Below are 21047 nucleotides of genomic sequence, written 5' to 3'. Positions count from 1 at the left end.
TTTCAAATATATCCAATCCACTAGAGGAAAGGAGAAAAGGTTTAGAGCTGAAGTCATTCATGTGCTTGCGATGAACCAAATCAGTCATGAGGATGAGAAATTCAACCTAAACTTTCAACTTAATTCTGTGCTGCCTGAAATTATCAAAATACTAAAATTTAGACCTTTTGAATGAATACTTTTGCCATTTTGGCCTCTATACCAACTGGTTGCTGACAAAGGGTATTACACCTGGGGAAAACTAAAGATATTAAAGCTCAGGTTACAACTGGTTTGACATCATTGGATTTGCTTGTTTAATTGTATAATAAATTAGGTTTTATTTAGTATTTATTAAGTTTGTTTTGTTTTATTTTTGTCTTTGTTATTGTTTTTAATGTTAATTTTAATTAAATTTTAGTTTTAGTTTTAATTTGGATTTAGATTTAGATTTAGATTTTGAATTAGAATTTTGTGTCTGATTCTGATTTTAACTTTTTACAGAGAGAGACACACACCCCAGATATACCACCACGACCAACACCCACCAACCAAAATACACACACATTCATCGACATGTCATAGCGCTACAAAAACATTGAGTGGCTGAAGTAGAGGATCTGGTTTATTCTGAGTCTGTCCCTTCTGCTTGGAATACTGATAAGCGTGCTGTTCTGGAGGTATTATTATAAACAGGCTAAAGAAAAATAAATAATAACCTGTCAAAAACAGTGCGTTTTATCCTGAAAGATGGCCGCCGCCCCTGTCCAGACCCCCACCACCCTGCTGCAGCTTCTCTCTCAGCTGGAAGACGCAGCCTGGACGGACGAACGTCAAATCCAGACTCTACGAGAGATAAGTATCGACCTTCAGTCACGCGCTGATATTGCCCTTGAACAGTTGCACCAGTGCAGAGCTTCTTTCGCAGAGAACGAGGAGAGTAGAGACCAACTGAGACGGGATGTGATGAACAGCAAACGCCAGCCCAACCAAACTCAGGACGCAGCAGAAAACCACAGGAAAGAGAGCATGGAGCTGCAACGCAACCTCAGTGAGGTCAGCAAAGAGCGGGACACTCTCAGCCAATCAAACACCCAACTGAGAGAAAGTTTGAGAAATTGCAGAGACAGAAAGACTCAGTATGAAGCGACAGTGTGAGGAGGAGGTGGCTGAGCTAAGCAACAACCTCAGAGAAGTGGAAAAATCACGACTGGAAGTTCGGAGAGAACTCCAAGAGCTGCAGACTCGTCGGTCAGGGGAAGAGCCCCTTAATCAGATGGCTGCCGTATTAGGATTACATTTGGAAATAGCAGGCGCAGTAGTGCAGGCTAGGAACATCGAAAGAGACAATCAAACCATAGGTTACAACGATAATCGATGCCATCGGTGCGGCCAATCTGACCATTGTATCCGAGATTGCCCTAATATGGGACAAAGACGATCAACACCTAACCCTAACCTTAACCCCTACAGAGGGCAAGGCCCCCATCGCGGAGGACCCCCAGGACGAGGCCGAGGAAGAGGCATGCCCCCCGCACCCACACCAGATGCCATCTGCCGCCGGGGAACACGGCAACGGCTATGACCAATGAAGTTGCCCAGTGTCCACAGAAGGTCACCTTCGAATCAAAACCCATCAACATGGCCCACATAAGTCTGAGGCCCTCTCCCAAGAAGAGATCAAACTCAGAGAAGATCTCCAATCCAAACTAGCCCAGATATTTCTCAAACAGGCCCCTGGACCCACACATATCAGTAGGAAACGGACTCAGAAGAACATAGAAATACTCTGGTGGCATCAACACATGACAACTCTGGCAGAGAACTTAGTACACAAATATGACACATGCAATTCACACAACACTTAAAAGACCATACAAATGCCCATGGACCGTTTCCCTGTTTCTGATGCGCCATTCAAAGCGCTGACCACCAAGTACAGGGCAATTTAGAATAGGAGTTTGATTCACCCTCAATGTAACTATTGTAAGACTCTTGAGACCTAAAATAAATATGTTTCGCCGCTTAAAGAGGAATAAATCTGAATCCAACTCAAGGATCAGAGGTCTAAAACACTTTAACTCATAACGTGTTTCATCTTAAATGAAAAGCACAAACCATAATACAAGCACTTTGTTTACACTTTATTGAATGCCATATCTATAATTATATTGTAATTTTGTTGCAACACTTTAAACTCTTAATTTCAGGGAAGAAGGTTTTTAGTTTTTGGTTTCACCAATTATCTTAACATCCAATGCTCTTAATTTGAAAGGTGTTGTTAAGCTCTACTTATGTTTTTATTATTTTATCATGAAAGAAAAGTGTGTCAGAGTGAGTTTTATTTAATCTGTTTCAGCTGTCGACTCTGAAACGGTTTGTTGAATCTCATTTCTAACACATTTTTCCTGTGTATGTGATTCCTGTATTACCACAGGGCAATTTGAAGTCAAAGCTTCTGAATTATAATGTATAGAAGCAGTCAGATGATTTTTGGAGAATGGTTTGAACACAAATACTCAAACGCTGTCATATCTGCTGCTTATTGAAATTTAGCTTGTTGATCATTTAATATTTCATAAAATGCCAAAGATTTTTGTCACTCTTCTGCCACTTTTTGAATCTTTATTTTTTAATGTCCACTTATTAGGCTACTACTCCTCAAAATCTTAAAGAAATTGTTGACCTCAAAAGAAGGGTCTACTTGTATGTCTTGTTTTGATTGCTTGTTTATTTTCCTTTGCAAATATAAGTTTATATAATCAACTTTAAACTCAGTTACGCACTGCAGCATATTAATCACTTTTCTATTTGTTTCCTTTCAATCTATGGGATCTGGGCTCCATGTCTCCACAACCCACTCCCATCCGGTGACAGCTGCACCTCTTGCAACCTGACAAACGGAAAGTATTAATTCCACAAAAGGATCTCAACAAGGCTAAAATCCAAGATCATTGACTCTTAAACTGATGTCCGAACAGCACTGGATGGGATGGTGGTTAGGGGTACATGGATGACCCCAGTAAGTTGTTCACACAATGAAAATGGTGTGAAAAGAGGGATTGTTAGGAATTTAAATTCTATATGGTATTTGGGTCTGACTGAAACTTTTTGCAACTAAAGGGGGGGGGGGAAGCATGATCAGTTTGAACCATATATAAGGCCTTTATTCAAATGATTTATAAATAACCCTTGCTGCATATTGTTAATAATGAATCTTATAATTGTTAAACCATTATTCCCTTAGAGTCATTCACAAATATATTTCAAGCAGCTGTCTGATAAAGTTCTGGAGGACGGACAGAGTGACTTTGTTGACATTGTTTTGTCTCGTTGTTTTGGTTTCGAGGACCCTAATGTTTACATCAACAGGACATTGTTTGAATATAGCAGGAACATCATATTCCTTTCTCCAATGGCCCACATGGCATCAGCTGTGTCAAGGCCTTTCATGAAGAGAACATTTTGCTTAGCAACTATCAGAGTAGTAGTAGCGTCACAGAGAGCGGCTTCTTGTCACTTCCTGGATTTCTGTGCCAAGAGGCGTGGACATGCCTGTGCACCAACAAGGGAGAACCAAATTGATTTGCGGTGACTCCCCTTCAATCTTTCATAACCAATCATATTAAATCTACTGTTATAACTATATCAAACCCCTTTTGTTCGGGGCCATTATTAACTACCTATTGCTAACTTAATTAGCCTAGGCTGTGATAATTGTCCATAGCTATGTTGTTAAACTTTTATTGCATCTCAATAAATATTTAAATTGGACCAGTCCGGCTCTTCTCTTATTTAGGATAAACCAACACGCCTGGTGAACTGTTATATATATATACACATATGTGTGTGTATATATACTGTAGTAATACCAGGCAGCCAACAGATGGAGCTGCTCTCCAGATATGTCAACTGGAACAACGTCCACTACCAGTTGAACTCTCCTACATGTCCTGTCAGATGCTTTGTTTTCCAGTAGCTCAGCTTCTCCTGTTTTATTGCAGATTCTGATCTGTTCTGAGTTTTGAAAATGAGCTCTGTAGCTGCATCAACTTGATCAGTTGAACACTAAGTTAAATATCAGAGTGTAATTAAAAAGGACCAGGGACAGAGCTGTTTGATTAGGTGCTGCACCTCACCAGTTTGTTGCTTTGAACGGATGTTGAGGCGTAGGTGAAAATGAGTCACCCCCTGTAACAGCATAACTATAAAATATCTATAACAACAATCTGACCACAAATTAAGGAAGTGAAGTTGACATTACTCATTCCATCTTTCAGTCAAGCACGTGGGGAGAGTGGTGAGACAAGAAAAAAGAAATGTTGGCCAAGTTAAATAAATTCATCATGTTACTTACATTATCTGACTTGTATTTTAATTCAAATAGGTTAACAAACAGACATTAACATGAATACACAGACACACAGACACTCACGCACATATCCACACGCACACATAAATATATATACACAGACACACAGCCATTAAGTGCATATCTAAATTCACATATCTTCATTTGCTGCTATGAAGAACACACGAGTGGTCCTCTACGTGCACACCACAGCGTCCGTTAGACAGTGACGTTCCCTCGTACCTCAGGAGTTTGGTAACGGCCTTACACTGAAGCCTTCTGGACCCTGACTGACTGACCTATTGACCTACTCACTGGTTAATGGACACACTATTGCAATACACTCTCAAATAAAACACAGCACTTGATTGGTTGTGCAATGAGAAGGTACCAGAGAGAAACTTTGTACTATACCTGTGTCCACTGTTCTTCAACAAAGTCCCTTACCAGATTGTTCATGGTAACGCTCCTCATGTATCACTGTGTTGTTCTGAGCGAGTAAGTGGGGCCCCCAGGGCCTCTGTGAGTGTGTGCTGTCTGGGATTGCAGTGCCTGCACTTTGAAAGACAACGTGTTATTATGAAAGTCTATCAGAGTGATGTTGGCGACTTTTCACCGGCTGAAATCTCCCTGTACTCTATTAAACAGGTCGTGACGTTGAAGCTAATTGGACTATACTATTCAGAGGCAGCAGGCAGGACCACGTTTCTATAGCATGTGTCTAATTTAATCAATTAAAAATAATGACGATTATAATAAACACGTGCCAAATTTATCACAATCATCTTTTTCCCTTCTTTTCTTTGGCAGGGCGGTTCCCCAGTGGCCAGCTACACCTGTAGATGTTCCACGCACAAAGGAGACGATACCGGTTCTGCTGATGGGTTGATGCTCTTCTACGGCACACAACAAACCTTCTTGCTCCTGCACGTTTGGATGTTCTATCCTGGAGGAGCTAGATTATCTCTGCTACCTGAAAGGACTTCAGGCACCGCCTCATGCTACAGGTAGTGACACGGACACTAGCAGAGCACGAAACTTCAGAAGATTCAGTCGGGAAGGATGAGGAGAGAGCAAATGTCAATGGCCAGCACGTATAAAACTGTTCCCTTTCTGTTGTGGTCTTACTTTTACTTCTTTTTATTGCATTTGTTGTCACTTTCATTTGCAAAAAAACCAGTGAAATGAATCGTCCCTTATCATTTAGAGCTGTGCATTTATCAGGTTGCTTTGGTTTAGATTGTTTTTAATGATACTTATGTGATACAAACATAAATCCTAATAAGTTTCGGGGATATCTTACATTTCTTAACACCCCAAATGTTCCAGTTGAGCTGAACAGTTCAACCTCTGTCGGCAGCAGAATAATGGACTCATGAACATGGAGACACTCCCCTGTGCTGTTACACTGGCACTCCACATTCAGCCAATGACAGAGAGGGAACGACACACAATGATTTACATGTGACATGTTCAAATACAGCCTGGCCACCAACGTCTGAATTCATTTAAACGAATAAATCTCGTGACAATGCCTGAAGTAGCGAAGCCAGCGCCCAAGAAGGGCTCCAAGAAAGCGGTGGCGAAGGCCCCCGGTAAGGGCGGAAAGAAGAGGAGAAAGTCCAGGAAGGAGAGCTACGCCATCTACGTGTACAAGGTGCTGAAGCAGGTCCACCCCGACACTGGAATCTCCTCCAAGGCCATGGGCATCATGAACTCCTTCGTGAGCGACATCTTCGAGCGCATCGCCGGTGAGGCCTCTCGTCTGGCTCATTACAACAAGCGCTCCACCATCACCTCCAGGGAGATTCAGACCGCCGTCCGCCTGCTGCTGCCCGGGGAGCTGGCTAAACACGCCGTGTCTGAGGGCACCAAGGCCGTGACCAAGTACACCAGCTCCAAGTAAACCACTCTGCGGAGACATCAAACCAACGGCTCTTTTAAGAGCCACACACTGTCTCTATGGAGACAAACTGTCCTGACTTTAATGACATGTCCATCAATATTTAAACAGCCACTTTTAACTAATAATGGAGCATGGTTTAATCAAATTGAAAAGGATTATCATGATGAATACATTGTTAACATCCTGCATAGTCACTCATATTTAAAAATATTAATTTTTATATCTAATAGTGGTTTCTATCAGTGATCCGCGATATTTATGAGGAGGTGTTCTACCCCCTGGTGGTTAGAATGGTATGTATATATATCAGGCTATCTTCCATAGCTAGGTGTAAATCATTTTGGGTGGTGGAATGCAAAATGGTCAGGAATAAATTCTTCAAAGTTGTTTACAGTATTATTAAGCTTGACAAATATACCTTGTTTGTTTACTACTCTGAGAATAGATAATATACAGAATATGTTAATATGCTAATCTTTCAGTAAGCATCATTGGATACTGAACAGTTTGAAAAGCACCTCATGTATGTGTGAAAGTGTTGTTGATTTCAAACTGTCATTCTGCTGGATTCTGTTTTACTAAATTCATCTGGTCTCTAATGCAGATATGGACCTTAGGAAAAATGGTCATGGTTTTGTGGTTGCATCCTTAACCTGCTTTTTTCATCCCCCGCCACCTGTAGCTGTCCGTCCACAACGATGAGTTATCGCAGTGAGCATGGGAATTACAAAAATAAAGTATTTTTGAATGGTTTAAATTACCTGTTTACATGCTACGATTTACCCACAGCAAACTATACAAACACTCTCACATACTGCACACTTGTGTGGATTCTGAATACACAGTATGTCTGTTGACACTAAGGCCTATATTAGTAATATGAATGTCTTATTGCCTATTCAAGTCGGAGAAGACTAAGAGTAACGTATGGACAGGTTGACAGGGATCTCTCACTCACGAGACAAATAGTTTTCAAAAACATTTGTCATGTTTTAATTATTATTTTACTTACATAAACAGATATCCTATTGTTAATGTGAATAACCAAAGATGGTATTTTCTAAATCAGACAGCAGAGACATTGCAAATTCCAGCAAGGCTATACATACTCATCCATACAAATAAATGATACAACCTGTTGAATTTTTGTATTAAACGAGAGAAATGTGCCTCAATATTAATTTGACCATTCCTTCAAGACTCAAGATTTTTATTATCAAATGCAAAACAATAACATTAAGCAGTCACTGGCTATCTTCTAGCAATGTTCAGTAATTACAACCCCCCCCCCCCAAAAAAAAAATGTTAGAAAAAATAATAACATAGAATATCTAAATTTAAAATAGATAATATATATATATAACTGAAGAGAAAATCAAACAAGAAGTGAATATTTAGTCAAATTGACTATTTCAACATGGATATGAAATGAACTCCTAATTATAGAATGACTCTCCAGCATCCACAGCATTTATTTCATTGCATCTCTAACGATGGTTCCATTTAACAGGTGAAGTGAAAGCAGCGATATTAATTAATATTAGATTAAAAGCAGGCCAGGTCTTACTTTGCATAATTTTCTATGTGTATTCTTTGCAGAGCTAATAATGTAACAAATATGTGTCACTGCGAACTATTTATGTAGTATTATGAAATAGTAACCGTTTGCTGTTAGTTAATGTTATAAAACTATACTGCAGTTAAATGTTTAAACTTGTGTAAATGCTCCTTGTGCTGTACTATGTTTACTTTACAGAAAGTGGTTTATTTAATGCTTTAATGGTATTGATATTTACTTTAATCTCTGCAGTCAATTATATGTATTAACAGTCTTGCACAAGCAGGGCAACAAAGGTCTTTTGTCTTGAGTGCAGTGAAGTGGCTCTTAAAAGAGCCGTTGTTATGGTCAGTGGAGCAGCAGCAGTTTAAGCTCTCTCTCCGCGGATGCGGCGGGCCAGCTGGATGTCCTTGGGCATGATGGTAACCCTCTTGGCGTGGATGGCGCACAGGTTGGTGTCCTCAAACAGGCCGACCAGGTAGGCCTCGCTGGCCTCCTGCAGAGCCATGACAGCGGAGCTCTGGAAGCGCAGGTCGGTCTTGAAGTCCTGAGCGATTTCTCTCACCAGGCGCTGGAAGGGCAGCTTGCGGATCAGCAGCTCCGTCGATTTCTGGTAGCGACGGATCTCTCTCAGAGCCACGGTACCGGGCCTGTAACGGTGAGGCTTCTTCACGCCGCCGGTGGCCGGGGCGCTCTTACGCGCAGCCTTGGTGGCCAGCTGCTTCCTGGGGGCTTTGCCTCCGGTGGATTTACGGGCGGTCTGCTTGGTTCTTGCCATTTTGTTGCTTTTCTCTGCGATCGGGAGAAAGAGTGAAGCTGTAGAGAGACACTCTGCTTTTAAACCGCGAAGCCAGCCCTGAATTGGTGACGCTGCTTCAGATCGGGGATAGGCTCCTCCTCGGGTACTGTCTGCTTGTTCGACAAAAGTGTCGACCATCCCCCGCTGCTCTGCTAGAGGCTTCTATTCTGGTTGGTCTGGCATGAACCGTCCCGCGCGATCCGCGTATATATAGGGGAGTGATCATGCTTTCCACCGCAGTTTCTTTTGACGTGTGTTAGGAAACAATCTACATCCATAATGTCAGGCAGAGGCAAAACCGGCGGAAAGGCCAGAGGGAAGGCAAAGACTCGCTCTTCCCGCGCTGGGCTCCAGTTCCCCGTCGGTCGTGTTCACAGACTGCTGCGTAAAGGCAACTACGCACATCGCGTTGGTGCCGGCGCCCCCGTCTACCTGGCGGCTGTGCTGGAGTACCTCACCGCTGAGATCCTGGAGCTGGCTGGAAACGCCGCGCGCGACAACAAGAAGAGCCGTATCATCCCCCGCCACCTGCAGCTGGCCGTCCGCAACGACGAGGAGCTCAACAAACTCCTGGGCGGAGTGACCATCGCTCAGGGCGGCGTGCTGCCCAACATCCAGGCTGTTCTTCTGCCCAAGAAGACCGAGAAGGCCCCCAAGTCCAAGTAAAGCAAAGCTGCTGGAAACCAACGACACAAAGGCTCTTTTAAGAGCCACGCACTCACCTCTGAAGAACAAAACTCCTCATATCACCCATCAATTTTAAGCACACGCACAAGTCATTTTTAGATTATATTAGATTCAACTTTAATCTCATTGCACAGTAGAAGTGCTTATATATAACCAGAAGTGCAATAAAGGCAGTAAAAGTGCAGAGTAATGTGCAAATTTAAAAAAACGGAAAATGTGAAGTAAAATTTGTAAATACATAAGATATGTACAGTAATAAATATATATGGAATAGAGCAGTATTAAGAGGTATTCTATTATACAAGAATGATGAATATACTATGAGCAAGATCAATATATATGAATATGAATACACTATTGGTGGGATTATACAGTAGTAAACAAAAAAAATAAGTAGCAGTCTAGTGCAAATGTTTAATGGTTGGAGGACGGTGGGTGGCAGTCCAAGCCAGGTTGGAGGAGGGAAGTATAGTAACTGGAGGAGCTGTGTGGTGCGGGGCAGCTGCTTTTACTGTGGTGCAGAGTTTAGCAGGGGGACAGCCACAGGGATGAAGCTGTTCCTGGACCTGCTGGTCCGGGAATGGAGGACCCTGTAGCGTCTCCCAGAAGGGAGGTGGGCAAACAGTCTGTGGCTGGGTTGTGAGCTGCCCTTGACAATGCTGCGAGCCCTCGCAGACATCTCTTGCTCTGGACAGCCTCAATGGTGGGGAGTGAGGAACCAGTGATGTGTTGGGCAGTTTTCACCACCCTCTGCAGGCCACTAGCATTCAATATGTATTCATTGGTATGGTTCATTCTGTGTCAGATGTTTGTGTCATCTGGTGAGGAAACCATCACTCATATGGAAGTTTAAATATAAAAGATACACACTTCAAATTTCAGTACGTCTAAGGTTCATGGATCCATGGCATACATCTCTCATGATGGACGGTATGAATGCAAAAACAACACATACTATCTTCCTAATGAAATAGAAACTAGTGTGGGTAGAACAGATTTAATGCAATTTGAACGCTCTTTACATTTGTCATTATGCAAATATAGGGTGAGAAGTAAAGATAGCTATTGGTTAAACATCTTACAAACTATCATAAGATAGTAATGTAGTCATAAACAATCACTCTGGTACCTTTGCTTAATCTGTAAAATCTGCTTTTAAAAGTTAGGTGCTGTGTGTACGGTCACATGTGGGATTATAGACGTGTTTCACATGAGACAGGTTTTCATTCAAAACATTGACCAGGTCCTCTGTTGTATTAAAGTGCCCCAGTACACATGACAGTTATCCAGCATTCACAACACCAGGACCATTGAAGTGGAGCAGCTAAATGGAACTCAGCCATCATTATTATTATTGTATACATTTTCTCCTGTGATTCTTCTGGTGTGACAGTGCATGGAGCTGTCACCATCTGAATGGTTTGGATTCCTCAATAAGAGTGTTGAGCACTGAAGTTTACTCTTTTTCCCCAGAGGAGCAGGACTCTGGATCAGTTCAACCAAGACCTCCACTTGTTTGCTGAGCTTTCGACGACTTCTCAGAGTCTTCTTCAGTGAACTCAAATAGCTTTGGCCTCATCAGGTGAGCGAAGGTTGTAATGTTGGTCTTGAGATAGTATATTTTAATTATAAGCTGAAACATTTACTTGGTGTTTAAATCATAAAGCTGAGAAAAACATCACCTGGAAAAACTCTCTACTCCCTTTTAGTAAATGTAACTTTGTGACTTTCCCTCTGTTGGTGTTGCAGTGTCTGATGACAGTTCATCAATACTTTAGTTTAATGACAGACACTGATCAAGTTGATGCAGCTACAGAGCTCATTTCTATGACTCAAACAAGTAGCTGCAATAAAGCAGGAGAAGCTGAGCTACTGGAAAACAAAGCTTCGGACAGAACATGGAGGAGAGTTCTTCTGGTAGTGGACTTTACTCAGGTTCACATCATTTGGAGAGCAGCTCCATCTGTTGGCTGCCTGAGGTTACTACAGCACAGTATGGTTACATGATGTGAGGCTGGAATTGTCATTTTTCTAAGCAGCTGTCACTTTTCTATTTAGCAAGGAAAGAAACGAGTTAAATCGATAAATATAACAACTAAGGCAGACTCTTTAAAAAGTATGGTATATAAAGTAATGGCGATATCGCTGAACATCCCTAGGCAACGTCTATGTCGCCAGGATCTGAAACAGACATGGAATTAATGGAAAAAGTAACTCCAATAAGGAAAAGACAGAACACAGAGAGGCAAATGAGGATGATTAAGAAAAGTAAGAGTAATAATAAAGATTGAAAACAAGAATACTAATAATGCTAACACTAATTTCATTAAATACCAGGGGGCTGAAAAACAGAATACATCAGATATATAGGATGAGTAATTATGACATATGTTTACAAGGAACACAGTGATTTGAAATCCAAATGAGAGAAGTGCAGAATGAATAGATGGGAGATGTGTATACAAACAATGGCGATGGGAACATGAGGGGAGCTGCTATATTAAGAAAAGGAGGAGTGAGAGTGATTGTGAAATATTTGTTTTATTATTGTTATTATTGATAATTATATATAATATATATATTACCTAACACTGTTCAAATCAATTCAAAGATCATATCCTTAGATAATTTGATCCTATGATGCTGTCATGTCACATAGATAATTGGCTCCTTTGATACCATAGGTTATTTGATTATTTGACTTACTTATAAAGGAGCAACAGGTACAATTGACTAAATATGAAAGAACAGCACGTAAGATTGACTTACATGTAAAAGAGATGAAATAACCTATTACCATCAGGGTAATTATAAGAAATATGTGTTTATTATTGTTATTGTTATTATTTATATTATATATATATATATATATATATATATATATATATATATAATTTATGTCGATATTTAGTGCTTTTTTCTAATACTAGACCCAGATAAGTGGGTCTAGTATCTAGTATCAACAATAATATATATATATATATATATATTATCGTTGAGTACTAGTTTATGTCAAAGAACTAGTTGAACAAATGACCAATTTATTGAAAAATCAACCAAACAATCACAATATAAAACAGTATAACATAATACAAACACAATAAATGATGTATTCTCATAAAATAACTGTCCTTTCAATGTGTGTGTATATATTCAGTTCCCAGTGTAGTGTGTGCTTGAAGATTCACTGGTTCCGTTCTGGTCCGGGTCTTTATGTCTCTAAACTCAGTACTACCTGTCTACCTGACGGGCAGTACTGGGGTCTGATGTCTTCTGGATAAACGATCAGGTTCAATCTGGATCATACAGTTGGCCACAATGCATCCACGGTCTGGGTTCTGCTCGCCATCTCAGCATTCAGAATTACAGGATTGAGATTCTTCTGGTGTTCATAAAAAAACAAAAAATCTACACAAAGTGCAGAATAATCAGTGTCTGTTTCCTAATTATATTTCTAATGTTTAAAAAGTATGGTATATGAAGTAATGACGATATTGCTGAACATCATGCTACATGATGCATGTGTGTAGGTAGGAGTAGGCTACTCCTTCACAGAGTTTAAAGCCATGTTTTATAATATTTGATGTTTTGATATTTACTAACTTCTTAATCTGAACATTGTAAGATGACATCTAATATTGCTCAATCTATCTAGACTCCCTGTAGTTAAGAACTCTGTCTCTACATATTTATGGACAGTGGTGATGAATGATGAGGAAACAGCTCTTTGTGGAAAGACGTGTGTGGCTCTTAAAAGAGCCTTTTACCAGGATGGACATGTTTCACAGTGAGGACAGATCACTTCTTCTTGGCTGCTGTCTTCTTCGCTTTGGGTTTGGCGACCTTCTTCGCGGGGGACTTCTTGGCAGCAGGCGCCTTTTTCACCACCTTCTTGGGGCTCTTCGCCACCTTCTTGGGAGTCTTCGCCACTTTCTTGGGGCTCTTCGCCATTTTCTTGGGGCTCTTGGTGGGCTTCTTGGCCGCTGCTGGTTTAGCCACCTTCTTCGGGGACTTTTTAGCGGCTGCTGGCTTCATGGCTCCCGCCGACTTGGGCTTTTTAGCCACTGCGGGTTTCTTGGCGGCGGGCTTCTTGGCTTTGGGAGCGGCCTTCTTCACTGCCTCTTTCTTGCTCATCTTGAACGAGCCGGTGGCCCCGGTTCCCTTGGTCTGGACCAGGGTCCCGCTGACAACCAGCTTCTTGATGGTGGTGTTGACGCGGGAATTGTTCTTCTCCACATCGTAGCCTCCGGCAGCCAGAGCCTTCTTGAGGGCGGACACGGACGCGCCACTGCGCTCCTTGGACGCGGACACGGCCTTCACGATGAGCTCACTGACGCTGGGGCCGGCAGTCTTCGGTTTCACGACCTTCTTCTTGGCCGCTTTAACCTTGGCGGCGGCTGGTGCTGGAGCTGGAGCGGCTTCTGCCATCTTTCTCTTTGCGTTTAGATCAACGACGAACTAACGGAGTGAGTTACAGGACTGATGAAGAGTCCTGATCGGGAGGCGGTACTTGAACACACCATGAGAACCGTGGAGACTCAATCGAGCCGTGGCTCCCGTGTACAGTGTGAACGCACAGACACTTGTGTTTTCTCTTCACTGATAAACGAGTAAAAACTCAGTGGGTGAGCGGTGCTGGAGGCTGACAGTGAGGAAGCAGGTAGCGGACTTATTTGTCTTCATGTTGAAGTCATGAAGAGCTCTGATGCTCTCTGCATTTGGTCGGTGGAGCCCCCGAACACGACCCGTTCACCGCGGTGAGCAGCGCTGCTCAGCGGCTTTTCCCACTAGTTTCTCTCCTAAAATGAGTTCAAAAGCACCACAGCTCCACCAAAACCCGTTTCCTAGCTGCTCCACATGTTTGTTCAGAGACACCGAGTGAAAACAAGCACCTGTTGAGGATCTCTTAGTAATAAAGTCAAGTAATTGTGCAGGCAGCAAACACACCGCTGATGGCCGAGGCTCCTGGTGAAGTTGAGCCAGACTTCCTATCAGAGCCGTGAATTTTTCATCCTGAGGAAGCTTGAGAGTCATTATAGAAGTAGGGCTACATTTCATATCCATGTTGAATTTGTCAATATTCACCTCAAGCAAGGATTAAATTAATATTGGGGCACATTTCTCTCATTTAACACCAAAAGTAAACAGGTTACATCATTTAATTTCCAGAAAATGTTTAAGCTGTAAATTAGTTTGAGAATTTCTCTACTTAGTAAATACAAACTTTTGCTCATCATAGTAACACTGGGATACATGTTTTTGTATATTATGATCATTATTATTTGTGTAAAATAATCATTTAAACATGACAAACGTTTGTGAAAAACGATTTGACCCGTGTGTGAGAACTCTCTGTTAACCTGTCAATATGTTACCTACTGGTCTAAAGATCAAGTCTTCTCAGACTTTTATAGCCAATAACACATTCATATTACAATTTAAGGCCTTAGTGTCAACAAACTCTGTGTTTATCCAGAATGTACACACGTGTGCAGTATGTGAAAGTGTTTGTGTACATTGTAGAATGTAAACATGTCATTTTAACCATTCAAACAGACTTTAATTACATATTACTTTATATAAAAACACTATTACACATAATGCTTTAAATGCTAACAATGATTAAAAAAAAAAAAAAAAAAAAACCTTCACTCAACCCCATCCAAGCCCATGGCATAACCAAAATAACAGTGTTGTTGTTGATCTCATCGTTTTTAAATCATGAATCAAAGGTACGATAGCAAAGACAAATTTGAGAGATGTTCACTCTGCCCAGAAGTTTGTTGAGCTTGTTAAGACTGAAATCTTTACTATGCATGTGTGCGTGTCTGTGGAGATGGCTCTGAAAGTCAACTTTAAACAAAAGCAGTTTGTTAGACGGGGGTGGGGGTAGGGGCAGTTTGGGAAGAATATGTGGGAAATATGTAGCCCTCACACGGTGACTTTTAGTAACCTTTGCTGCTTAGTGTTAATGTGGAAGCTGGTTCAAATGTGTGTGCGTCACATCGCTGTTCAAACTTGCAGCTGTCTAATAAGGCCTACTGTGAGAACTTTGAATCTGTGACATTCATTACGCTGTACTTTTACTTGTTCTCATACTTAACTTTTTATATTAAAGCATACCTCCCTTAGCTTCCACACAGAGTTCATGCAGCTGGCCCAGCTTCAGGAGGGCAGATAGGCAAGGCGTTGTTTTGTCTGGAGATGGTGCATGCTTACTGACCGACTCACAAGGCGTCATATTAGTAAATACTTGTTGAAATTAGACCAGACCGGCTCTTCTCATATTCGGGATATACCAACATGTTGACAAGCTCCCCGTCGTTGTGGACGGGTACAGGTTACGGGGGATGAAAATACAATGTTAAGGATGCCCCCACATAACCATGACCATTTTATTCAATGTCCATATCTGCAAACAAAACCAGATGAATATAGTAAAACAGAATCCAGCAGAATGTCAGATTGTAATCAACAACACTTTCAAGCATACATGAGGTGCTTTTAAAACTGGTCAGTATCCAATGATGCAAAATGAAAGGTTAACATAGTCACACTGTCAGCCCGGACTTATAATAAATGTCCATAACACTTTCAAAAACAGTTCCACACAAGCATCAAGTGCTTACACTGCTGGACACTGCACTAACACGTTTGGTTGGGGGTTGTGTTTTAGATTAAAAGCTATTTAAGTAGTTAACAAACACACAAACCATACTTGGTTACATACTTGGTCACTTAGGTTACAATTGTTATTCCAATAATGTTATGGAGGGTTTTAATAGCTGGGGTCCAAAGGACTCAAAGGAAAGACTATTTAAATGTGAGACTAACAGGAGGGCTAAGTGAGACATCGTGAGCTGAGTCTTTGTGTGACCATTGTTTTTCATTCAAGGCTGCTCAATATTCATACTTTGACTAAGTACTTCCACAATCAGTCCTAATGATACTCTTATTTCTAACCAAGCCTTTTTCACCGGCACTATTCCTACTTGATGGAAACGTGCTACAGTCCTACTGCTACACAAAACTGAGAAAGTGTCAGACTTTAATATCTGCCGTCCTACATCCACACCTGTGGAGGCGCTAGCGCACCATAGACGTATTTATCAGCGGCCATGAGAATCCACAGAGGAGGAAGACGGCTGCCTCTGTCTTCTAATAGGTCCTCATTCTGGCTATGAGTAGCTGTGTTTCCGCGTAGCAGTGCATTGACTAGATCTCATCTTACTGAAGAAAGATGTCTGGACGAGGAAAGGGAGGAAAGGGGCTCGGTAAAGGAGGCGCAAAGCGTCACCGCAAAGTTCTCCGTGATAACATCCAGGGCATTACCAAGCCCGCCATCCGCCGCCTGGCTCGCCGTGGCGGAGTGAAGCGTATCTCCGGTCTGATCTACGAGGAGACCCGTGGCGTGTTGAAGGTTTTCCTGGAGAACGTGATCCGCGATGCTGTCACCTACACCGAGCACGCCAAGAGGAAGACCGTCACCGCCATGGACGTGGTGTATGCTCTGAAGAGACAGGGCCGCACTCTCTACGGCTTCGGCGGATAAACTCACTTTCCAACAGCTCAACAACACAACGGCTCTTTTAAGAGCCACACACCGAGTCAATGAGAGCTCACATCCTCTGCTCAACAACAAGTCGTTCTTTGAGTAGATGTCTTACAATGTCAAGATTTCAAAGTTATTTAATATCAAAACATCACATAACATTTACTAATCGTAGTTTCCTCTTTAATTTCTAAACGTAGAAGTGACCCTTAAAAACAGTTTATATTAAACTGTTATCTCTTTATACACATATATGTGTGTGTGTATATATACTGTAGTAACACCAGGCAGCCAACAGATAGAACTGCTCTCCAGATATGTGAACTCGAACAACGTCCACTACCAGTTGAACTCTCCTACATGTCCTGTCAGAAGCTTTGTTTTCCAGTAGCTCAGCTTCTCCTGTTTTATTGCAGATTCTGATCTGTTCTGAGTTTTGAAAATGAGCTCTGCAGCTGCATCAACTTGATCAGTTGAACACTAAGTTAAATATCAGAGTGTAATTAAAAAGGACCAGGGACAGAGCTGTTTGATTAGGTGCTGCACCTCACCAGTTTGTTGCTTTGAACGGATGTTGAGGCGTAGGTGAAAATAAGTCACCCCCTGTAACAGCATCACTATAAAATAAACAACAATCGGACCACAATTTAAGGAAGTGAAGTGGACATTACTCATTCCATCTTTCAGTCAAGCACGTGGGGAGAGTGGCGAGACAAGAAAAAAGAAATGTTGGCCAAGTTAAATAAATTCATCATGTTACTTACATTATCTGACTTGTATTTTAATTCAAATAGGTTAACAAACAGACATTAACATGAATACACAGACACTCACACACATATCCGAACGCACACATAAATATATACACACAGACACACAGCCATTAAGTGCGTATCTAAATTCACATATCTTCATTTGCTGCTATGAAGAACACACGAGTGGTCCTCTACGTGCACACCACAGCGTGCGTTAGACACTGACGTTCCCTCGTACCTCAGGAGTTTGGTAACGGCCTTACACTGAAGCCTTCTGGACCCTGACTGACTGACCTATTAACTTACTCACTGGCTAATGGACACACTATTGCAATACACTCTCAAATAAAACACAGCACTTGATTGGTTGTGTAATCAGATGTTGTGTCCACTGTTCTTCAACAAAGTCCCTTACCAGATTGTTCATGGTAACGCTCCTCACGTATCACTGTGTTGTTCTGAGCGAGTAAGTGGGGCCCCCAGGGCCTCTGTGAGTGTGTGTGCTGTCTGGGATTGCAGTGCCTGCACTTTGAAAGACAGCGTGTTATTATGAAAGTCTATCAGAGTGATGTTGGCGACTTTTAACCGGCTGAAATCTCCCTGTACTCTATTAAACAGGTCGTGACGTTGAAGCTAATTGGACTATACTATTCAGAGGCAGCAGGCAGGACCACGTTTCTACAGAATTTGTCTAATTTAATAATTTAAAAATAATGACGATTATAATAAACACGTGCCAAATTTATCACAATCATCTTTTTCCCTTCTTTTCTTTGGCAGGGCGGTTCCCCAGTGGCCAGCCACACCTGTATATGTTCCACGCACAAAGGAGACGATACCGGTTCTGCTGATGGGTTGATGCTCTTCTACGGCACACAACAAACCTTCTTGCTCCTGCACGTTTGGATGTTCTATCCTGGAGGAGCTAGATTATCTCTGCTACCTGAAAGGACTTCAGGCACCGCCTCATGCTACAGGTAGAGACACGGACACTAGCAGAGCACGAAACTTCAGAAGATTCAGTCGGGAAGGATGAGGAGAGAGCAAATGTCAATGGCCGGCACGTATAAAACTGTTCCCTTTCTGTTGTGGTCTTGCTTTTACTTCTTTATTGCACTTGTTGTCACTTTCATTTGCACCAAAACCAGTGAAATGAATCGTCCCTTATCATTTAGAGCTGTGCATTTATCAGGTTGCTTTGGTTTAGATTGTTTGTAATGATACTTATGTGATACTAACATAAATCCTAATAAGTTTCAGGGACATCTTACATTTCTTAACACCCCAAATGTTCCAGTTGAGCTGAACAGTTCAGCCTCTGTCGGCAGCAGAATAATGGACTCATGAACATGGAGACACTCCCCCGTGCTGTTACACTGGCACTCCACATTCAGCCAATGACAGAGAGGGAACGGCACACAATGATTTACATGTGATATGTTCAAATACAGCCTGGCCAGCAACGTCTCTATTCATTTGAACGAAAAAATCTCGTGACAATGCCTGAAGTAGCGAAGACCGCGCCCAAGAAGGGCTCCAAGAAAGCGGTGGCGAAGGCCCCCGGTAAGGGCGGAAAGAAGAGGAGAAAGTCCAGGAAGGAGAGCTACGCCATCTACGTGTACAAGGTGCTGAAGCAGGTCCACCCCGACACTGGGATCTCCTCCAAGGCCATGGGCATCATGAACTCCTTCGTGAGCGACATCTTCGAGCGCATCGCCGGTGAGGCCTCTCGTCTGGCTCACTACAACAAGCGCTCCACCATCACCTCCAGGGAGATTCAGACCGCCGTCCGCCTGCTGCTGCCCGGGGAGCTGGCTAAACACGCCGTGTCTGAGGGCACCAAGGCCGTGACCAAGTACACCAGCTCCAAGTAAACCACTCTGCGGAGACCTCAAACCAACGGCTCTTTTAAGAGCCACACACTTTCTCTATGGAGACAAACTGTCCTGACTCTACCGAGATGTCCATCGATATTCAAACGGCCACTTTTAACTGATAATATAACATTGTTAATACAATTGAAGAGAGATATCCTGAATAATCTCTACATTTGAAAATAATTGTTTTTAAATCCAATTCCAGTTTTCTACTGCAGGGCGTGTTGTCCTTTCTCAAATCAGTGATCTGTGTTGTTCATGAGGTGTTTCCCCCCCCCTGGTGGTTATAATTGGAATTGTAAAGAAGCGTATGAAATCATTGTTCCTCAAACTCCTCTGACAATGTTGCCGACACATGACTGTGACTTTAAAGTCAGAGGAATACATTCTCTAAAGTAGTTTACAGTATTATCAATCTTGACAAATATACCTTGTGTGCTTACTACTCTGTGAATATTGAGCAACCTTGAGTGTACAACAGTGGTCAAACAAATATTATTTTTTCTCCCTTAGCCCTCCTGTTATCCTCAAATTGTAATAATTCTAATTTTAAATAAATTATGACAGAAAATTGTAACTTAAGTGTAAATTTCAAGTGTTTTTCTTTTCATGAAGTACTACATTAATAAGGTATTTTTGAATGGTTCAAATAATATTTTGGCATTCTACTATTTACCCACAGCAATCTACAAAAACACTTTCAAATACTTCACAAGTGTGTACATTCTGGAAACATTGTGTTTGTTGACACTAAAGCCTTCATTTTTAATATGAATATTTGTTTGGTAACACATGGACAGGTTGACTGAGATCTAACACTTACCAGACAAATAGTTTTTCAAAAACATTTTTCATGTTTTAATGATTATTTTATACAAATAATGATGAAAATAATATACACAGACATCTCTCCTAGTGTTAATGTGAAAAGCCAAAGTTGGTATTTACTACATCAGACAGCAGAGACAAAGCATATCCCAGTAAAGCATAAAAATATTCTACAAACTAAGTGATACAACCTGTTGACTTTTTGCGTTAAATGAGAGAAATGTGCCACAATATTAATTTAATCCTTGCTTGAAGTGAATATTGACTCTGATAGGAAGTCTGGCTCAACTTCACCAGGAGCCTCGGCCTTCAGCAGAGTGTTTGCTGCCTGCACAATTACTTGATTTTATTACGAAGGGATCATCAGTAGGTGCTTTTTTTCACCCAGTTTTTCTGAACAAACATTTGAAGCAGCTGGGAAACAGGTTTTGGTGGAGCTGTGGTGCTTTTGAACTTATTTAGGAGAGAAATGAGTTGGGAAAGGACAATGATATGGTTTCCTTGGAAATCAATGTTGCTGTTTGTAAGATGCATCAATGCGAATGTAATTGCAGTGAGAGGATAGCAGCCTGATACTAGTGACATGTATTTACAGCATTCAGTAGTACTTCATTTTTTCCCTCCGAGTCACTATCAGTGGGGTATAAATGTCCTGTTGAGGAATGATTGTACTGCAACTGTTACAACGGGGAGAGGCGGTGGTCTAGTGGCAGAAACTTGGACTATGGGCAGAGAAGGTCTCTGGGTCGACTCCA

The 21047-nt window shown here is 41.7% G+C and overlaps 5 protein-coding genes across 8 annotated transcripts in view; 4 read left to right on the top strand and 1 right to left on the bottom strand.

The window, feature by feature from the left end:
• LOC133933460 (histone H4-like) overlaps positions 1–16854 on the top strand; it is a 111951-nt gene extending 95097 nt beyond the window's left edge. Inside the window, exons 1-2 of one of the 3 annotated variants that reach the window (XM_062380579.1) lie at positions 14586–14594; positions 16521–16854. In XM_062380579.1, coding sequence (XP_062236563.1) covers positions 14586–14594; positions 16521–16832 — 321 coding nt within the window. In that variant the 3' untranslated portion in view covers positions 16833–16854. Of the gene's footprint in view, positions 1–14585; positions 14595–15682; positions 15695–16520 lie in introns of those variants that run through there. The other 2 variants (XM_062380577.1, XM_062380575.1) reach the window with 2 other exon arrangements.
• LOC133933466 (histone H4-like) overlaps positions 1–21047 on the bottom strand; it is a 744890-nt gene that overhangs the window by 48243 nt on the left and 675600 nt on the right. Inside the window, exon 5 of the mRNA XM_062380591.1 lies at positions 8244–8579. Coding sequence (XP_062236575.1) covers positions 8244–8579 — 336 coding nt within the window. The remainder of the gene's footprint in view (positions 1–8243; positions 8580–21047) is intronic.
• Positions 1428–6425, top strand: LOC133933528 (histone H2B-like). 2 transcript variants are annotated; one of them, XM_062380660.1, is made up of 2 exons: positions 1428–1572; positions 5895–6425. In XM_062380660.1, the coding sequence occupies exons 1-2, from the start codon at positions 1561–1563 to the stop codon at positions 6234–6236; spliced, it is 354 nt and encodes a 117-aa protein (XP_062236644.1). In that variant the 5' UTR covers positions 1428–1560; the 3' UTR covers positions 6237–6425. The 2 variants fall into 2 exon arrangements, with proteins under 2 accessions (XP_062236644.1, XP_062236643.1); XM_062380659.1 differs by lacking the exon at positions 1428–1572 and having other exon boundaries at positions 5862–6425.
• Positions 8873–9259, top strand: LOC133933521 (histone H2A-like). The gene has a single exon (XM_062380652.1). The coding sequence runs from the start codon at positions 8873–8875 to the stop codon at positions 9257–9259; it is 387 nt and encodes a 128-aa protein (XP_062236636.1).
• LOC133933530 (histone H2B-like) lies at positions 19087–20017 on the top strand. The gene has a single exon (XM_062380662.1). The coding sequence runs from the start codon at positions 19087–19089 to the stop codon at positions 19459–19461; it is 375 nt and encodes a 124-aa protein (XP_062236646.1). The 3' UTR covers positions 19462–20017.

The sequence above is a fragment of the Platichthys flesus genome, chromosome 22 (assembly GCF_949316205.1).
Source record: "Platichthys flesus chromosome 22, fPlaFle2.1, whole genome shotgun sequence".
Taxonomy (NCBI): domain Eukaryota; kingdom Metazoa; phylum Chordata; class Actinopteri; order Pleuronectiformes; family Pleuronectidae; genus Platichthys; species Platichthys flesus.
This window is presented reverse-complemented; position numbering and strand designations above follow the sequence as displayed.